The sequence below is a fragment of the Idiotropiscis lumnitzeri genome, chromosome 8, assembly GCF_059441095.1.
Source record: "Idiotropiscis lumnitzeri isolate Australia: NSW breed Sydney's pygmy pipehorse chromosome 8, RoL_Ilum_1.0, whole genome shotgun sequence".
NCBI lineage: Eukaryota > Metazoa > Chordata > Actinopteri > Syngnathiformes > Syngnathidae > Idiotropiscis > Idiotropiscis lumnitzeri.
In genome coordinates, this window is record NC_142398.1 from 5,818,975 (window position 1) to 5,839,242 (window position 20,268).

Genomic DNA, 20,268 nt, shown 5'->3' on the forward strand with positions numbered 1-20,268 from the left:
ATTCACTTCAATGATGATATGGTCATGAGAGGAATCGATACGTTTCACTCAAATTATGAAACCATTTTCTTCAATGAGCGTATGAATCAAGCCGATATCACCCCAGTCCAAATACGAAATGAATCACTAAAAATACATTTTACTCAAATTGGGATTCAATTCACTCCAGTTGCTATACAAGTCAATCTAGTTACACTCCAATTCACGCTCATGACGATACAATGAGGTACAATTCTCCTTCATTAGCATATGAAGTGAAACAAATTCACTCCAACTATAATATAATTCATTCCACTTACATTAGTGCTGGTATTTCTTCAAAATAGCATACAATTTACTCAAATTGTGATTCGATTCGCTCCACGATTCGAATCACCGTTGTGATATGATGCACTCCTATTACGTCTTACTCCTAATATTTTGAAAACAAATCACAGTTTAGAGGGAACTCTGAAAAAACAAAGCAAATAGAAATCAATATGACAGCATAAAACATTTTTTAATGTGCTAATTATTATTTTTTACAGACTTTTTGAAATTGTGATCATTGTATTTCAATGAATATAATTTTTATTCATTTTCATTTCAATTTTAACAGGATCACCGTTACATGATATAGGCTCACTTGAAGGATTGAAAATATTCCAATGAATTGAATTCATTTTTTAATCTACTGCCTACAGTGAGGCATGGCTCAGTGGCCTTTTGAAGGGCTGCACCCAAAAACCAAAATGTTGTTGGAGTTACCTGCTCAGTGATATTGTGATTTACGGACAGCGCGCGTGTTTATGTGTGCGCGTGTGCAGTTATTCAAAGGCAAGTTCTTCCACTGTGACGGCTACAACGTGACCAGCATCACCAACAAGACGCAGTGTTTGGATGCAGGGCACCGCTGGTTGCGCAGGAAGTACAACTTTGACAACCTGGGACAGGTGTGACACCCACGCACACTCACTCACACACACACACGCACGCACGTACGCTGAAGTAAATGAAATGTCCGTCCCGCAGGCGCTGATGTCTCTGTTTGTGCTGTCGTGCAAAGACGGCTGGGTCAGCATCATGTACGACGGTCTTGACGCGGTCGGCGTCGACCAGCAGGTGCGACGCCCGCCGGCAAAGACACACCAAACAGCCATCAAAGACGATCCTTAGTTGATGCGTTATTTATTGTTTACAATCAGTCTTTTACTCAATCAGATACAAATGGAAAATTAATACAAAAGGAACATTTGGATGAACATATTTGAGCAAAACGTGGCTAAATGAACACAATAGTGAAATATTGCATATACAATTTTTACCAATTTTACAGATACACTGGTTAATTTAATGCAACATATAAAACGTTGTTTTTGTTTGCATTTTTTCCAAATTTGTTGTTTGTAATTACATAAAGCATGTCCATGAAAAATTTTGTTTTAAAATATTTCAATATTATTTCAAATAAATTCGATTTACAATTATTTAATAAGAATGTACAATAATTCAGTTCAAATAAAATAATACATTTTAATTTTGGGATGGTGAAATTAATATAACGAATACAATGGCTTTTTTTAATGAAAAAAACATTAATGCTCATTTTTCAAATTTATTACATCCAATTACTGATAATAATCAATTCATAAAATACAAATGTTAAATGTAGATATGAAATTGGCGATTTCACTCAGATTTATTTTTTTTGTTATTTAAAATAAAACGGCCATAATGTAATAAGATGAACGTATGTTTAAAAATGGATGAATACAACTTTGAAAACAAATTTGGGTAAATACTGGATAAATTAATGCAGTAGCCAAAATCTTTTATTTTAATATTAAATTAGTAATTCATATACATTTTTCAGTAATTTGATAATCATCAATTGATAATCAATATATTTTTTAAAGTTCAATGTACTTATAAAATTACTTATTTTACTTTTGGATTTTTAATTATTGCTTATAATAAAAAAGATATGTGCAATTAATGAGAAATGTCTTTGTAATGTATATATATATATATATATATATATATATATATATATATATATGTTTATTTATTTATTATTTATTTATTATTTATATATATATATATATGTTTATTTATTTATAATTTTTTTATTGTAAATTTTTTGAGGGCAGGGACAAACATTGTCCGTCCCTGCCTTCGCTTTTAATATGAAATTAATTATTAATATGGAAGTAACTGCATTGGCTTAGATGTGACAGTGTCATGTGTGTGATCTTTAGTTTCAAAGAGAAAAAAAAGTGAGGATATTTCAGGAAAAAGGAGGAAGGTGGAAAAAAAAAAAGTGAATGCGAGTGATCGATGCGCTGTGACAGCCGCGCCACTTTGTTGACTCGGGACTCCCGTCATCTGCCTGTTTTCTTCGGCAGCCCATTCGCAACAACAACCCATGGATGCTGCTCTTCTTCATCTCCTTCCTGCTCATCGTCAGCTTCTTCGTTCTCAACATGTTCGTGGGCGTGGTGGTGGAGAACTTCCACAAGTGTCGACAGCAGCAGGAGGAGGAGGAGGCCCGTATCCGCGAGGAGAAGCGGCGGAAGCGCCTGGAGAAGAGGAGGCGCAGTGAGTGCAGTTCGATACGCAAACAGAATTATTGTCAGTATTGACAGTCGAAACACAATACACTTTTATTTATATTGCGCTTATTTCACAACAACTGGAGCAGTAACAAAGTCCTTTCCATATGCCATCATATAAATTTGAATCCAACAGATCAAGAGGGTCGCAAAAAGATCCATGCTCGCCTGCTGCCCACTGTCACTGATTCCATTGTCGTACTGTTGTCATTTTTGCATGCAAACCTATCACATAAGTGTCAATGTTAAGCTCATCCACGTGTCCCGTGTTCAACACAGTTGCATTTCATATTTAAAAGCTGTCTGGTTTAAAGATTTCTTGAGAGACAATTTAGTTTTACTTGGTGTAAAAAGCTTGAGACCCACTTGAAATGGTAGATTTTATTTTCATTCACTTTTTTACTTCTGCTAAAAAGAATAATAGTGACATTTTATAACAGCATTTAAATGTAAAATGTCTGGCTAACATTTTACTTGTTTTCAGTTAATTGCATAATGCGGAAATTATATAAACTCATTTAATGGAAAAAATACAATACAAGTCACACAAACCTGGTCGGCACGGTGGACGACCGGTTAGCAGGTCCGCCTCACAGCGCAGAGGTCGAGGGGTCGATTCCCGGCTCTGCCCTTCCTGTGTGGAGTCTGCACGTTCTCCCCGTACCTGTGTGGGTTTTCTCCGGGTGCTTCATTTTCTTCCCACATCCCCAAAACATGCATAGTAGGTTGATTGAACACTTTAAATTGTCCCTAGGTGTGATTGTGAGTGGGAATGGTTCGTCTATATGTGCCCTGCGATTGGGTGGCAACCAGTTCAGGGTGTCCCCCGCCTACTGTCCGAAGACAGCTGGGATAGGCTCCAGCACCCCCCGCGACCCTAGTGAGGAGAAGCGGGACAGATAATGGATGGAAGGATGTTATTTACTCTCTGCACACACTCTGACAATGACATTCCCTCTGCCACCTACTGTAGTGGATGTGCAATTACACTTACAGAAAAAAAGAAAAAAATGCATGTCTCTGTGGTCACAAAATGGGATAAATATGTCATTTAGTACAAAAACACTATACATCTTACCTAAATCCTTTGACAAAGTGTTGATTGAATTCTCGTTAATGCACTCACACACGAGCACTTTCACACGCACTTTTACGGTTTCCCTGCTGTCTTATTTAATCTATTTAAAAAAAAAAGAAAAAAAACACCTCCCCCACGCTTTGTTCTTACAGTCACTAACTGTCTGCAGCCAACAGTTAAGCTTAGGTCCAAAGACACCTTCAAGTGTGCGTGCATGTGCTTGTGTGTGATGATCAGAATTTATGAGGTGGTACAATTTTTCTGTACACACACACACACACGCAGACACTCTTCACTTCACTTGGTTTCATCATTGACTTTGCTTTACATTTTGTGTCCCTCCCTGAAGGATTTTATGAGCCCTATGTGTGTGCGCGTGTGTGCGTGCGTGCGCACGTGGTTATTCTGTTTATTTACTGTGCATCATTGGGACATAACTCTGAGCGCAGATAACTTTGCAGATATGCATCCATCTCGATGGGGACACCTCGTCGTATAGGTGCACATTACTCACTCACTGAGATTTACTCCACAAGCACACATTTCTCCGTGTGGACACATTACTCAATGAGGACACTGACAATTTTAATATGTATACATTACTTTGTGTGGACACATTACTCTGCAAGTACACGCATGTCTGTGGCAATGCCAAGGTTTATAGTGTATTGGAGTAGCCGTAAATCTCGATGTCCCCACTAAGTCGTGTGTTCCCACCGCACTGTATGTCCTCACAGAATAATGTGTTGCGATGTCCCCACAGAGTACCTGAAATACTAGGCGTTGACACAAAATTGTGTGGTAATGTCAGAGTTTGGCGATTGATCAATGATGTCATTTTCAGCAAAATAAGATATGACAGAAAACACAATCTTGTTCACTCCAGCGACGTTCTGTGATGCCATCGTTAAAATTCCAAGGTTTCTCAGCTGTTGGATTTTGTAAAATTGTGTATTGACCGACTACGTTTGCATGCAGTCAATAACCCTTTTAATACCTGAATATTGCCAGTATTCCGTTTTTTAAAGGTCACGTAAACTTGTGCAAAACCTCAATATATATCATGTTTAATAATCTTATTCGGGTTTTTAAAAAAAAGTGTATAAGTCTGGCAAGCAACTTCCTGGAAATACATAAGTAGAGGTAAATAATTATGGCAAAACGCACATCGGCACACTTTTGGAGCATGGATGAAAACGACTGCTTTATTCCTGTGGTGCGTGACATGAATAAAAGGGTGTTTTATTGACGGTAGGAAGTAACAAGCGTAAATAACATCTAATTTCATCACGTTGTCCGTATGTCACCATTTAAATGGAGTTATTTATATGCGGGAGTTACTGTCTGCTCACACATGTAAATGTTTTTTTCGGAATGTTTCCGAAACCGAAATTTTGACCTTAACCTGAATATTGATTGCATGTCAACGTCTTCAATGTTTTTAGCAGTGTTCTTGTGAGATTTCTTTGGGGTTTAATTGTCATTATTTTTTTCAAAATGCATTTCAATGGACATAAATCAAATGCAAATTTTAGATATTTGTGAGCCAGTCTGGGCGCACTCCCTTGCAAATAAATAAGTTGTTTAAACAAGTTGGATGGATTTATCAGCTCGGTGATCGGCTGTCAATTTTACTTTTTTACTTGATAATAATCCTTCTCTGTTTGTATTGTGTGCACAGAGGCCCTGGAGAAACCATACTACGCCGACTACTCGCCGCTGCGTCGCTCCATCCACAGCGTGTGCACCAGCCACTACCTGGACCTCTTCATCACCATCATCATCTTCACCAACCTGCTCACCATGAGCATGGAGCATTACAACCAGCCCCAGGTAACCACGGCAACAGTCCCTCTTTCATCACTATACATGACATGCTTGCATTGTGTGTGTGTGTGTGTGTCAAACAGTACCTGGTGGAGATCCTCAAGTACTGCAACTACGTCTTCACCGTGGTGTTTGTTATTGAGGCTATCCTCAAGCTCATCGCGTTTGGCCTTCGTCGCTTTTTTAAAGAAAGGTAGCAACATTCCTAAATGTTTTGTTTTTTTCCCCCCCAAGTGGCATAGCTCAACCTGTCAGGGGCGAGTCAACAACGGCATGCAGGGTTTGGACATTTTGGCTCAGTCACACGTTGGATCTTGACAATGATATGAGCAAAAAATTATATTTTGCACAGATTTTTTTGACCAACCAACCAATCAATTAATCAATCAATCAATCAATCAATCAAATCAATCAATTTAATCAAAAGAAGTGTGGCGGTTCGGTGAACCGTGAGGCGGGAAAATAGGACCCAAGAGCAACCGGGGTGAGGTGAACAGGGTTTATTGAATAAGAAGGCAGGGGAGCAGCACGATCGGGAACCGGGACTGGGTCGGACGAGGTGGCGGAAGCGAGGATCGGCTGGCAGGCAGCGAGGCGGCGGGCGCTGGTTGCGGGAGGCGGCCTGGTGGCGAAGCAGCGGGAGCGGCGCAGGGGAGGCAGGTAAGCGGCGTAGCGGAGGGAGCGCAGGCGAGGTGAACACTGGTCAGGAACGCGGAGGTGGGCACTGGGAGCTCGGGTTCGGACGGGCACTAGACGGCTGGAGGGGGAACAAGCAGACACGAAAGTCAGACGGGCGTGAGCTTCGACACGATCAGGCGAGCATGAAGTGTGCAGAGACATGAGCCAATACCACGTAAGATCACGGGATAATCCGGCGTCTGGCTCCTGGCGAGGCTGGGTCTTATCCCGGTGGTGATTGCTGCTGATGAGCGGCAGGTGTGCAGGAGCCGACGCCCTCTCGAGCCGGAGGCGTGCCTGGCTGGAAACTGCCGGAGACCTGAAAACAATAATAACTTCGCCAGGCCCCCCAAACCCTAACCACCACAGTACCCCCCCCCCCCCCCAACGGACGCCTCCTGGCGTCCTACCCGGCTTATCCGGGTGTAAGGCGTAGAAATCCCTGATCGGAGAATCGTTTAGGAAGAGCTTACGAGGGATCCAAGAGCGCTCTTCTGGGCCATAACCTTCCCAGTCCACCAGATACTGGAATCCCCTCCCCCGGCGCCTCACGTCCAACACCTTGGACACCGTGAATGCCGGGTGATCGTCGATCATCAGGGGGGGTGGAGGGGAGACGGTCGGAGGGCTCAGAGGGCTGGAAGAGACAGGCTTGAGAAGGGAGACGTGAAATGTGGGATGGATCTTTAGGGAGTCGGGAAGCTTGAGCCTGACGGAGCACGGGTTAATAATTTTAGTGATGGGGAAGGGACCGATGAACCGGGGAGACAGCTTCCGTGAGTCGGTTTGCAGTGGAAGGTCGCGGGACGAGAGCCAAACCATCTGGCCAGGCCTGTAGTCCTGAGCCGGGGACCGATGGCGGTCGGCCAAGCGCTTGTTTCTCTGCGCCGCACGAGTGAGAGAAGCTTTCACCTCGGCCCAGACTCCTCTGACCCGACGGAGATGCTCCTCGACGGAGGGGACAGCCACGGCGTGCTCCTGTTCCCTGAACAGAGGGGGTTGGTAACCGAGACAAGCCATGAAGGGGGACATACCTGTAGCTGCGCAGGAGAGGGAGTTGTGGGCGTACTCTATCCAGGGCAGGGCCTCGCTCCAGGACACCGGGTTACGGGCCACCACGCACCGCAGTGCCGTTTCCAGGTCTTGGTTGGCCCGCTCGGTCTGCCCGTTGGTTTGCGGATGGTAGCCGGAGGAGAGACTGGTCGTGGCGCCCACCGCCTTGCAAAACTCTCTCCAGACTTGTGACGAGAACTGGGGACCTCGGTCGGAGACGATGTCCACCGGAATTCCATGGAGTCGAAAGACGTGCTGTGTGAGAAGTTTGGCCGTTTCCAAGGCGGTGGGCAATTTGGAAAGGGGACTGTAGTGTACACACTTGGAGAAACGGTCGATGATGGTTAGGATAACGGTGTGTCCGTTGGAGGGGGGAAGACCGGTGACAAAGTCCAAGGCGATGTGGGACCATGAACGGCTCGGGATGGGCAGGGGACGGAGGAGACCGGCCGGAACCGAGTGAGAGGCCTTACCTCGCGCACAGACCGAGCAAGCCAACACAAATTCGCGGGTGTCCTTTGCCATGCTTGGCCACCAGAAATGCTGTTGGAGGAACCGGAGGGTGCGAGTAACGCCCGGATGGCAGGTGAGCGAGGACGAGTGCCCCCACTGGAGAACCTGAGACCGCACGGCGTCGGGTACGTGCAGGCGGTCGGAGGAGTCTGGCCGAGGGTCAGGTTGCTTCTGCTGGGCCTCTCTTACGGTCTGCTCTATCTCCCAGACGGCTGCACCCAGGAGGCAGGAGGAGGGCAGGATGGGTTCAGGCGTGTCTGGACTGGCGGGAGGCGAGAACATGCGGGAGAGGGCGTCAGCCTTGCCGTTGTTTGAGCCGGGTCGATAGGAGGGGGAAAAATTGAAGCTGCTCAGAAAGAGGTTCCAGCGAGCCTGGCGAGGGTTCATCCGCTTGGCGGACTGCAGGTAGGCCAGGTTTTTGTGATCTGTCCACACCAGGAAGGGAATCGTGGTACCCTCTAACCAATGTCGCCACTCTTGGAGGGCCCACACCACCGCCAGCAGTTCGCGATTTCCAACGTCATAGTTTCTCTCCGCCGGAGACAGGCGTCTGGAGAAGAAAGCACAGGGGTGAACCTTCTGGGAAGCGGGATCTCGTTGGGAGAGGACGGCTCCTGCTCCGGTGTCGGAAGCGTCCACCTCGATGATAAACTGCTGAGAGGGATCGGGGTGTTTGAGCACCGGGGCACTGGTGAAGGCCTCCTTGAGATGGGAAAAGGCGTGGGACGCCGCCGGAGTCCACTGGAAAGGGGTGGACGTGGAGGTGAGCGCGGTGAGAGGACTGGCCACTTTGCTGTAGTTACGGATAAAGCGGCGGTAGAAATTGGCAAACCCCAGAAAGCGCTGTAGCTCCTTGCGGGTTGCGGGCATTGGCCAATCCACCACAGCCTGGATCTTGGCGGGGTCAGGCTGGAGTTGTCCCTGGGCGATGATGTACCCCAGGAAGTGCACCGAAGGAACATGGAATTCGCACTTCTCAGGTTTGACGAACAAGCGGTTCTCTAGGAGGCGCTGGAGCACTAGGCGGACGTGTCGGCGGTGATCTGGGAGAGAGCGGGAGAAGATGAGGATGTCATCCAAGTAAATGAATACAAAGCGATTCAGCATGTCACGGAAAATATCTGTCATCAGGGCTTGGAAGACTGCTGGTGCGTTGGTGAGACCGAAAGGCATAACGAGATACTCAAAGTGACCCAGGGGAGTGTTGAACGCCGTCTTCCACTCATCGCCCTCTCGGATTCGTACCAGGTGGTAGGCATTTCGGAGGTCCAACTTGGAGAAGATCTGGGCATCGCATAGGGGCTCGAAGGAGGGGTCAATGAGGGGAAGCGAGGTCTTATTCTTAATGGTGATTTGGTTAAGGGACTTGAAGTCGATGCAAGGGCGAAGGGAGGAGTCCTTCTTCTTCACAAAGAAGAACCCAGCTCCCAGGGGGGATGAGGAGGGCCGAATGAGCCCGGCGGCCAGCGAGTCACGGATGTAGGTCTCCATAGCCTCCTTTTCCGGCCTGGAGATATTATACAGGCGGCTGTTGGGAAGAGGAGCCCCAGGGAGAAGGTCGATGGCGCAGTCGTAGGGCCGATGGGGAGGAAGGGCGCGGGCGAGGTCCTTGCTGAATACCTGGGCGAGGTCGTGGTAGTCGGAGGGCACGGAGGAAACGTCGGGAGGAGTAGGGGCGGGAGACGGAGACGAAGGGTCCGCGGAGCGCAGACAATGTGAGTGGCAGAATTCGCTCCATCCGGTGATGGAACATCTCCTCCAGTCAATGACCGGGTTGTGCGTCTGGAGCCACGGAAACCCCAACACCAAGGGAACCTGGGGTGAGTTAATAATGAACAGCTGGATGGACTCCCGGTGGTTGCCCGAAACAATGAGGGTCAGGGGGGTGGTCTGCCGGGAAACCTGGGCGATAAGGTGGTCCTCCAGCGCCACCACTCGTCGGGGGGAAGCGAGAGGTTCCACGGAGACTCCTAATTGACGCGCCAGGCCTAGGTCCAGGAAACTCCCATCGGCTCCCGAGTCGACCAGTGCCGTGACAGGGAGTGACTGGTGTTGCAACAGAATTCGTGCGGAGACCGACATCCGAGGAGAAGAGCCCGTAGCCGACGCAAGAAGGCTCGTCGTTGGGCTCTCAGTCAACGACGAGCCTGATCTTTTGGCTTGGCGGGGCAGGTGGCTAGGAAGTGTCCGGAGTTGCCGCAGGAGAGGCACAGTTGCTGGGCCAGGCGTCGCTGACGCTCCTGGGCGTCCAGAAGGGTCCTTCCCAACTGCATGGGTTCCTCCGGGCCGGCGGGGAGCTGGGCCGGACCGGGAGGGCTGGCCTCGGCGAGGGGTATTGGCAGGACGTGCGACTGGCCTGGTCGATCGCCGCGACCGGTCGGCCTGCCGGTCCCGTAGGCGGTTATCGACCTGAATGGCTAAAACGATTAATTCCTCGAGTGTTGAGGTCTCGTCGCGGACGGCCAGTTCGTCCTTGAGGGAGTCGGTCAACCCGTTAAGGAAGACCTCGCGGAGAGCGGGCTCGTTCCACCCGCTCTCGTGAGCTAGGATGCGAAAATCAATCGAGAACTCGGCTGCCGAACGGAAGCCTTGCCGGAGAGCGAGCAGCTTCCGGGACGCTTCGCGTCCTTTGACGGGGTGATCGAACACGCGTCGCAGCTCTTGGCAAAATTTGGGGTAGGACGACATTGCCGGTGACGAAGCCTCCCACAATGCCGTAGCCCATTTTGCGGCGCGGCCGCGGAGCAGGTTGACCAGGTAGGCGATCTTAGCCCGGTCGGAGGAATAACTGAGGGGTTGTAAGTCGAAAACCAGCGAGGTGCTAAGTAGGAATTGGCTGCAAGAGCCTCAATCCCCGGAGTAGGGCTCCGGTGTGGGGACATGAGGTTCCCTGCTGCCCGGGAGTGACGTCGCGGGAGCAGGAGGAGCCGGAGAAGAGCCACCAGGGGGGTCGGAGGAGGAAGCGAGCGAGCCCACCTGGTTGGAGAGGTGCGTGAGTTGGCGGTGGAGTGCCTGGAAGGAGTCCATGAACTCCTGTAACATCCTCTCATGGCACCCTAGCTGTTTTCCCTGGAGGGCGAGAGCCTCCTTGAGGGGATCCGGGGTCGCTGGGTCCATTGTTGGGGCCGGATTATTCTGTGGCGGTTCGGTGAACCGTGAGGCGGGAAAATAGGACCCAAGAGCAACCGGGGTGAGGTGAACAGGGTTTATTGAATAAGAAGGCAGGGGAGCAGCACGATCGGGAACCGGGACTGGGAAGCTGGGAGTGGAGCGGCGCGGCGGGTCGGACGAGGTGGCGGAAGCGAGGATCGGCTGGCAGGCGGCGAGGCGGCGGGCGCTGGTTGCGGGAGGCGGCCTGGTGGCGAAGCAGCGGGAGCGGCGCGGGGGAGGCTGGTAAGCGGCGTAGCGGAGGGAGCGCAGGCGAGATGAACGCTGGTCAGGAACGCGGAGGTGGGCACTGGGAGCTCGGGTTCGGACGGGCACTGGACGGCTGGAGGGGGAACAAGCAGACACGAAAGTCAGACGGGCGTGAGCTTCGACACGATCAGACGAGCATGAAGCGTGCAGAGACATGAGCCAATACCACGTAAGGTCACGGGATAATCCGGTGTCTGGCTCCTGGCGAGGCTGGGTCTTATCCCGGTGGTGATTGCTGCTGATGAGCGGCAGGTGTGCAGGAGCCGACGCCCTCTCGAGCCGGAGGCGTGCCTGGCTGGAAACTGCCGGAGACCTGAAAACAATAATAACTTCGCCAGGCCCCCCAAACCCTAACCACCACAAGAAGCTTCTTTTTTTTAAGTCTGATGTTGACACTTCATCTATGAAAAGCAGTATTAAAACTGGAACGAGAAAAAATATGTACAACAAAAAAGTTATATAATATTAATAAATATTAAAGAAAGTCAAGTATAATTTCTGAGAAATATAAGAGACTATTATTATCAAATAAAGTCACCATTTTTTTTTAGAATTGATTGAACAAAAAGTTATTTTTTTAGAAAGTCAGAGCGAGAGAGATAATTTTTTGGGGGGGCTCAAAAATCGTAAAATGATGAATTGGCCTTTTTAGGGATCCTCTAATATTGAGAAATGAAAATTGAAAAAAAAAAAAAAAACAGTCGCAATGATGATTTCATTTATTAGAATTTAACACTGGAAAAGAAGTTGGAATTTTACAAGATTTACATTCTTTAAATGAAACAAGTCATTTATTTTAAATAAATTCAAAATATTATCGGAATCAAGTTTTAATTTTACCATGGCAAGGGAAAGAACGCTATCAGAATAGCAGTTTGTTGTATTTTTTTGTGTGGAGGGAAAAAAATTCAGTTGAAAAAGTGTTTGAGTGAAAAAAAGTTTAGATTAAAGTTGAATGGTGTCTGAAAAAAGTTTATTTTATTACAATAATTATCTGATTGTGTTTTCTGATATTTTTGTCATCTTTAAACGAACATTTTCTGCAAATGAAAGTGGAACATTTAGAAAATAATTATAATGTTATGAGAATTGATTTGTATAATTCAGGAAACAAAAAAAGTCACAACAATATGTTACAACAATATTTTTTACGTTTAGAAGGAGAAATGAAGGAAAGATCAACATAGCAGTTTTTTATAAAAAAAAGTTGTAATACTGTCAAAGATGTTTTTTAAATGATGTGATTGTTCTTGGGATAAAAATATTAAAAAATGAGTACTTTTTCAAGAAAATAATCCATAATACACTTTAGATACTCGAGAAGATATGATATGATCAAAATGACGTTTTATTTCTTTGACTCCTGGTATTTCCATACACAGGTGCAAGTAGAAATGGGTGTTTGCGCCGTTGTGGGCGCAAACACAGGCAACTGGCTTCATGGTCAAAGGAAATGGCTTCTCTTATTCCCTTTCAATTCAGGGTAGGAGAGACACGTGCTCTACAAGGTGGAAACATGAATTTACTCGCTTGATTTCGGACAGATTGACGTACACGTTTAAAAGGAAATGCAATGGGATCTTCACTTGCTGGATGTTGTGAAGTTGGAGACCGCCTTCCACCTGTGATCGTGCGTCCGCATGTGACAACCCCCTCAAAGTATATATCTTTTAGGGTGGTTTTAAAAATATATTACAGACGATAATAACAGTATTATATTCAAAAAATTTATTTCTACAGTGATGCAGAGGGTTTGACGCACGTTATCTGATACATAAATTGAAATTTTTTTTTCAGCTAGCATAAATTTTAGTCTACGTTCATTGTCGAGCACCGGGGGTCTAAAAGAAAACTGCCTTTCTTGGTCCGCATGTTACACTCGACAAATTATATATTTATTTTAAAATATTAAAAAAAAAATTAAATCTAACATGAAACCAAACTAAAATGGAGCATTTAAAAAATATATAAAAATTAAGAATTTTGATTAAACCCACTGTAAAAACAAATAAAAACAAATTTAAATTCAAAATGAAACAAAAAGTAAATCTAAAGAAATATCCAAGTGTTACAAGATGCTGTGCTGACTGTGCGCTTGTCGTCCAGATGGAACCAGTTGGACCTGGCCATCGTGCTGCTGTCCATTATGGGAATCACGCTGGAAGAAATCGACCTGAATGCCTCGCTACCCATCAATCCCACCATCATACGCATCATGAGGGTGTTGAGGATCACGCGCGGTACGCTAGGCGACACACACCAAAAACAGTAACAACCAAAACAACAACACTTGGTGGCCTGATTCACTCAGTTTGCACTCCTGACTGGGTTCGACCGAGATTGTGGCTACCAAATGCGCAAAATTGACACGCCGCTAATTTTGCACATTGTCAGAGTATACGGAAATTAAATTGAAATTCAGCTCGTGCAACGTGATGTATCAAACCTTTGACAAGTTGTCTTCAAAAAAGTAAATCAGGACCTTGGCATACCCTTACCGATGTGCGGTGCATTACATGTTACAGTTCTGAAGCTGTTGAAGATGGCCACGGGAATGCGTGCTCTGCTGGACACGGTCATGCAAGCGCTGCCTCAGGTAACGACAACTGCTGGAAATTTCTGCCGAGTAGATCTTTGTTATATTCCGAATAGGGCTGCAACTACCAATGATTGCGATAATTTTTTAATCTGTTCATTATATTGAATGATCAATTGGATTTTAAACAAATAATGACTTAATTCTAAATGTTATGATTTGAGTTTGGTTTGTCAGAAAATAAGCAAAAATGTTGATCGTTGTTGTCCAAAGTAAAAGCAAATGTTTTATTTTGACTCAACGCAAAGATAAAATATAAAATAGTAAATTAAATCTTAACGCTGGCCAGCAATCTGAAACATCCTAATTGAAAACACACATTTTCTTTGACTCACTCAATAATAGGCATAAAAAGGGAAGAAATAAAAAACAAAACACATTTGTGTCACCATGATTAGGGACTAAAAAATAAAAAGAACTTTTTTTTTCAAACACCTTCCACTTAGTCATTCTGAGCGTCATTGAAGGGCCCAAACATGTTGAATAAAGTCCTTTTTCTTGGCGTCCTTATTTCATGATGGATGCATCATGAAATAATGATCAACCGTGACTCAATGAGTCATCATTGAGCGCTTGCTTGTTTTTTCTTTTTTTTTTCTTTTGCCGTTTTCTTTCACGCTTAATCAGAAGTGCACGCTGATGTATGTCAAATGAAGTCATTTTACCTTTGCATAATGGCTTCCGTGGCTGCGTAGTTGTCATCAAATATAAAGGAAGGACACGTTTATGAGTGCCGGGAACCACATCAAAGTGTCACGTTGATGATGTTTGCGTGGGGCAATTAACAACATTTGGATGATTTGTCCAAGGCCCGAATTCAAATTTTCTTTCATGAGAAACGAACACTTTAAGCTAGCAGGAATGCTTCTAAGGGAAAAAGGTGAAAAGAACACGGTAGCAGCGTTTGGTAAGTCCAGATGGGGAGGAATTATGCAAAAAAGGCTCACAAAACAGCATTCAGTTTGGGGTGAAACATTATTTTAATTTTAAAAGTTGTCTTTAATATATCATAAAAGAATTCAAATATTAGGCTTTTTACAAAAATAATAAAAACACAACAAACAAATTGTTAATGTTTTTATGATATTTTTAGCTTGTTTGGCATAGTTTTTATTATTAACATAACATTTAACATTAACATTTTAACATATTCTAAATTTTTACATTTGACTTTTGCAATTTCTTTTTTCTTATTGTTCCCTCTTAGCATGTTCTACTTTGTTTTATATTTACTTTATCCTGTATTTTATATTTGAACTTTTATAAGTTTCAGACACAATGCATTCCTGGAATAATGCTTTTTCATTGTGGCCTTGGCCACCTGGGGGCAGTATAAGACAGAAATGTTGTAATGTTGTACTGGAGGCTCTTGACTTGTCAGTACGGTATACATGCAAACTCCACACAAGATGGCCGGTGCCGGGATTGAACCCACGACCAATACTGTTTCTCACTGTGAGGCCATCGTGCTAACCAATCGGCCACCGTGCCGTCCTAGAATTCCCATCCATTATCCACCGCTTATCCGGGGTCAGGTGTGGAGGCAGCAGCTTCAGCAGGGAAGCCCAGACTTCCCTCTCCTCTGCCACATATTCTAGCTCTTCCGGAGGGATCCCCAGGCATTCCCAGGCCAGCCGGGAGACATAGTCTCTCCCGCGTGTCCTGGGTCGTCCTCGTGGCCTCCTGCCGGTGGGACATGCCCAGAACACCTCAACAGGGAGGCGTCCAGGAGACATCCTAATCAGATGCCCGAGCCAACTCAGCTGGCTCCTCTCAAAGTGAAGTAGCAGCGGCCCGACTCTGAGTCCCTCCTGGATGACCGAGTTTCTCACCCTATCTCTAAGGGAGAGCCCGGACACCCGCGGAGGAAACTCATTTCGGCCGCTTGTATTTTAGATCTTGTTCTTTTAGTCACAACCCATAGCTCGTGACCATAGGTGAGGGTTGGAACGTAGATCGACCAGTAAATTGAGAGCGTCGCCTTTTGGATTAGCTCCCTCTTCACCACGACAGATCGATACAGCGTCCACATCACAGCGGACGCTGCACCGATCCGCCTGTCAATCGCGCCTCCCCTCATTTGTGAACAAAACCCCAAGATACTTAAACTCCTCCACTTGGGGCAGGGTCTCTTCCCCGACCTGGAGAGGGCACTCCACCCTTTTCCTACTGAGAACCATGGTCTCAGATTTGGAGGTGCTGATCTTCATCCCAACCGCTTCACACTCGGTTGCAAAACGCTCTAGTGAGAATTGGAGATCACGGCTTGAAGACGCCAATGGCACCACATCATCTGCAAAAAGCAGAGAGGCAATACTGAGGCCACCAAACCCCTCATTGCCTTGGCTGCAACTAGAAATGAACAGGATCAGTGACAAAGGCCTTGGCGGAGTCCAGCCTTTACTGGAAACAAATCCGACTTAATGCGGACAAAACTCTGACATCGGTGGTACATGGACCGAACTACCCTTATGTTTGAACATGGTGTTCGTTATGGACAATCCATGATGAGCACAGTAGTCCAGTAACAGAACACCACTTAGGTTCAGATTGGGTGGGGCTGTTCCTCCCAATCACACCCTTCCAGGTCTCACTTTCATTACCCACGTGAGTATTAAAGGTCCCCAGCAGAACAAGGGAGTCTCAAGGGGAGCGCTTTGCAGCACACCCTGCAAAGACTCCAAAAAGGGTTGGTACTCTGAGCTGCTGTTTGGTGCATAAGCACAAACAACAGTCACCATAAGGCGGAAGGAGGCTACCCTCTCGTCCACCGGGGATAACCCCAATGTACAGGCGCCAAGCCGGAGGGCATTAAGTATACCCACACCTGCTCAGCGTCTCTCACCTTGGGCAACTCCGGAGTGGAAGAGTGTTCAACACCTTTCAAGTGGACTGGTACCAGAGCCCAGGCTGTGTGTGGGGGTGAGCCCGACTACATCTAGTCGGAACTTCTCTGCTTTGCACACCAGCTCAGACCCCTTCCCTGCCAGAGAGGTGACATTCCATGTCCCAAGAGCTAGTTTCTGCAGCCGGGGATCAGAGCGCCAAGGTCTCTGCCTCTTGCTGCTGACCGGCTCACACGGCACCCAACCACTTTGGCCCCTCCCACAAGTGGTGAGCTCATAGGAAGGAGGACCCACGTTGCCTTTTCGGGCCGTGCCCGGCCAAGCCCCATGGGTGCTGCCACCAGGCACTCGCCAACGAGTCCCACCGACAGGCCTGGCTCCAGCGGGGGGCCCCGGTGACCTGCGTCCAGGCAAGGGAAAACGTGGTCCAATAATGTTGTGCTTCATAAGGGGTTTGGTGAGCCGTGCTTTGTCTGGACCCTCACCTAGGACCTGTTTGCCATGGGTGACCCTACCAGGGGCAAAAAGCCCCCGACAACTTAGCTCCCAGGATCATTGGGACACGCAAACCCCTCCACCACGCTAAGGTGACCGCTCACAGAGGGGTAGATGTATTTTGTTGTGTGTTATTTTTATACAATATTCACTTAATTCTTCATTTTCTTGTTTTATGTGACATTTTCCCTAAACTATCTTATTTTCATTTTTTATGCAATCTTCAAAATTTATGGGGGAAAAGACACAAGTATCGATATATGGTTTCATGAATCGATACCCGGTTGTGAAAAGGAAAAAAACGATTAAAATTGATAAATCCATTTTTTTTAACCCAAGCCCCAATCTTGATGAATGTGATCTTTTAAATATTCCATAAACAGACAAACGCACGTGACCTGATGCTCAGCACGGATCCGTCGGGGTCCCCTGTGCACCTCCCTTTTGTTTTCCAGTTAACAGCTGCGTTTATCTTTTGGGATTTCAAGTTAGTTTAGCGCGCTTGCGCACTCTGTGTGCTTTATGTACGCCTCTCTCTCTCTCTCTCTGTATACTTTCCCTTTATATGTGTGTGTATGGCGCTGTATACATATACTATATATATATATATATATATATATATATATATATATATATATATATGTGTGTGTGTGTGTGTATATATATATATATATATATATATATATATATATATATATATATATATATATGTGCGTGAGTGTGTGTGTGTGTGTTTATATATGTGTGTATGTGCGTGGGGGTGTGTGTGTGTGTGTGTGTATGTACTGTATGTCTGTCTAGGTGGGGAATCTGGGTCTGCTCTTCATGTTGCTGTTCTTCATCTATGCAGCTCTGGGAGTTGAGCTCTTTGGAAAACTGGGTTAGTGCGCGTGTGCATGCGTACAGTACGCTTATGCGTGTTTGTTCCATTCCATGCATTAATGATGTCAATTTTAGTCCCCCCCCCCCACGTCCGCCGTATCGCCCCCCACCCTTGTTCTAAGGCCTTTTTCGCACTTGCTTTCCAGAGTGTTCCGAGGAGAACCCGTGCGAGGGCCTCAGCCGTCACGCCACCTTCGACAACTTCGGCATGGCCTTCCTGACGCTCTTCCGAGTGTCCACCGGCGACAACTGGAACGGGATCATGAAGGTAATTGGTGTGCTCAACATTTGGGCTTCAAGCAAGATGGAAGATGGCGGTGTGCTCAGCGTGTTTTACGAGAGTGGAAGACACAATAAAAGCGAGGGGACAATAGAGGGAGTCGAGACAGTTGTCTCGCAGGCCTCAGGTCTTTTGTGCCCCCCTTTGGCGGAGATTGGAAGCACAATGGTGAAAATTGGCAAAAGGCAAACTTGTGCTTTTTTTTTTATATATTCTTTTTTTTATGTTTATATTTTCCTTTGTGAACATTTGAAAATGGTTTTAAAAATTGTAACAATATTCCTTACTTTCTTACTAATTTTTCATGTTTTTCTCATAATTTGTGTCGGGGTTCGCCGGTAGGCGGGAAGGGGGTGGACCCAAAAGGCGAGGAAGCATGGAATGGTGTAACGTAAAGGGAATTTATTGAGTGGCTCAAATAAGGACAAAACAACGTGGCTGGGTGCAAAATAACAAAAGAAAACTAAACGTGACTAAACTGGTCAAAACAACGATGAACAAAGAACTGTGACAGAAACTAAGGAACAATGGCGAGGGGGAGAACAGGAGCATGAACGGGATCAGGGAGCGATAGTGACAGTCCAAAGGGCGTAGCGGGAGCAGCGATGTCGGGAATGAAGGGCAATGCACCGACAATGGGTTGTCGGAGTGAGGTGTTTAAATAGTCCAGTAATCCGGGAAGCAGATGGGCATCAGGTGTGTGAGGCTAACGGGGAACAGGTGCGTGCCTGGTGGGGAACGAGTGCTGAAGGGAACGCCCCACTCAGCTGACCAAGTAAACAAAAGGAGCACATGGCAGGAAGGTGAAGGAAATAACCAAAACACTGACATGACCGACACGGATCATGACAATTTGAACTTCTAACATTTAGGTAATTTTTTAGCATTTTTTTTCAAAATGTCTTTTAGTTACATATTTATTTAACATTTTCTCTATATGTTATTCTTTCTGTTACATTTTTTTTCACTCTCTTACTTTTGAATGATTTTAAACAATTTGTTGCATCATTTATTTTAGTTTCCAGAGAACTACATTTTAGCTTTTCTTTTTTACTTTTTAAATTCTTTTAAACATTTTTCCCTTAGTTTATTAAAATTTATTTTACTTTTTGTACATGTATTTTTTCACTTGTAAAACATTTTCCAGCATGTTTTATGCTTTTTATTACTTTTTTTTTTATCACAGCCTTTTTGATATACATACACAACAAAAAATTGTATTAGGTTTTTATTTTACATTTATTTGATTTTCTTTAACTTTATTTTCTTAAAAAAATATAATAAATAATTTTTTTTAACTTATTTTTAAACATTTTGACTTTTTCTATCAGGGGTAACCAACCTTTTTGGAAGTGAGAGCTACTCGTTGCATGCATGTTAAGGGGCTTTCTACCAGTTTCATACGCACTTCTGAAATGAGACATTTGCTGAAATGACCTCTAATGATGTTCTTTTTAATAATGTCTTTAATCTGTGGGAAGAGGCGGCACGGTGACCGACTGGTTAGCACAATGGCACCGCAGTTCAGAGGTGCAAAGTTCGTTTCAGGCTCCGGCCTTCCTATGTGGAGTTTGCCTGTTCTCCCCGTGCCCGCAGGGGTTTTCTCCGGGTACTACGATTTCCTCCCACATTCCAAAGAAAAAAAAATGCATGGCAGGTTGTTTGGACACTCTAAATTGTCCTTAGGTATGAGTGTGAGGGCGGATGCTTGTTTGTCTTTGTGTGCCCTGCGATTGGCTGGCAACCAGGTTAGGGTGTACCTGGCCTATTGGCCGAAGATAGCTTGGATAGGCTGCGGCACCCCCGCGACCTTCATGAGGAGAAGCGGCTTACATAATGGATGGATCTGTGTGAAGACACCGGTGATCACTGGTGAGTTATTTTTAGAATAGGTTCTTGGGTTACTCATGAGGTCCTTGAGGACTACCTGGTGCCTGCGAGCACCACATTGAGTTGTGATTGTAAACCGAAGTTGCTGGAGCAGTCAGCGGCTATGGCATGGTCTTTTTTTT

At 45.8% G+C, this 20,268-nt stretch overlaps 1 protein-coding gene across 3 annotated transcripts in view; it reads left to right on the top strand.

The window, feature by feature from the left end:
• LOC148331838 (voltage-dependent T-type calcium channel subunit alpha-1H-like) overlaps positions 1 to 20,268 on the top strand; it is an 88,817-nt gene that overhangs the window by 59,371 nt on the left and 9,178 nt on the right. For all 3 annotated transcript variants that reach the window (XM_088302168.1, XM_088302167.1, XM_088302169.1), the window contains 9 exons: positions 807 to 932; positions 1,012 to 1,101; positions 2,385 to 2,577; positions 5,351 to 5,502; positions 5,580 to 5,689; positions 13,264 to 13,397; positions 13,683 to 13,753; positions 17,896 to 17,974; positions 18,123 to 18,244. In XM_088302168.1, the coding sequence (XP_088158294.1) occupies positions 807 to 932; positions 1,012 to 1,101; positions 2,385 to 2,577; positions 5,351 to 5,502; positions 5,580 to 5,689; positions 13,264 to 13,397; positions 13,683 to 13,753; positions 17,896 to 17,974; positions 18,123 to 18,244 (1,077 nt within the window). The remainder of the gene's footprint in view (positions 1 to 806; positions 933 to 1,011; positions 1,102 to 2,384; positions 2,578 to 5,350; positions 5,503 to 5,579; positions 5,690 to 13,263; positions 13,398 to 13,682; positions 13,754 to 17,895; positions 17,975 to 18,122; positions 18,245 to 20,268) is intronic.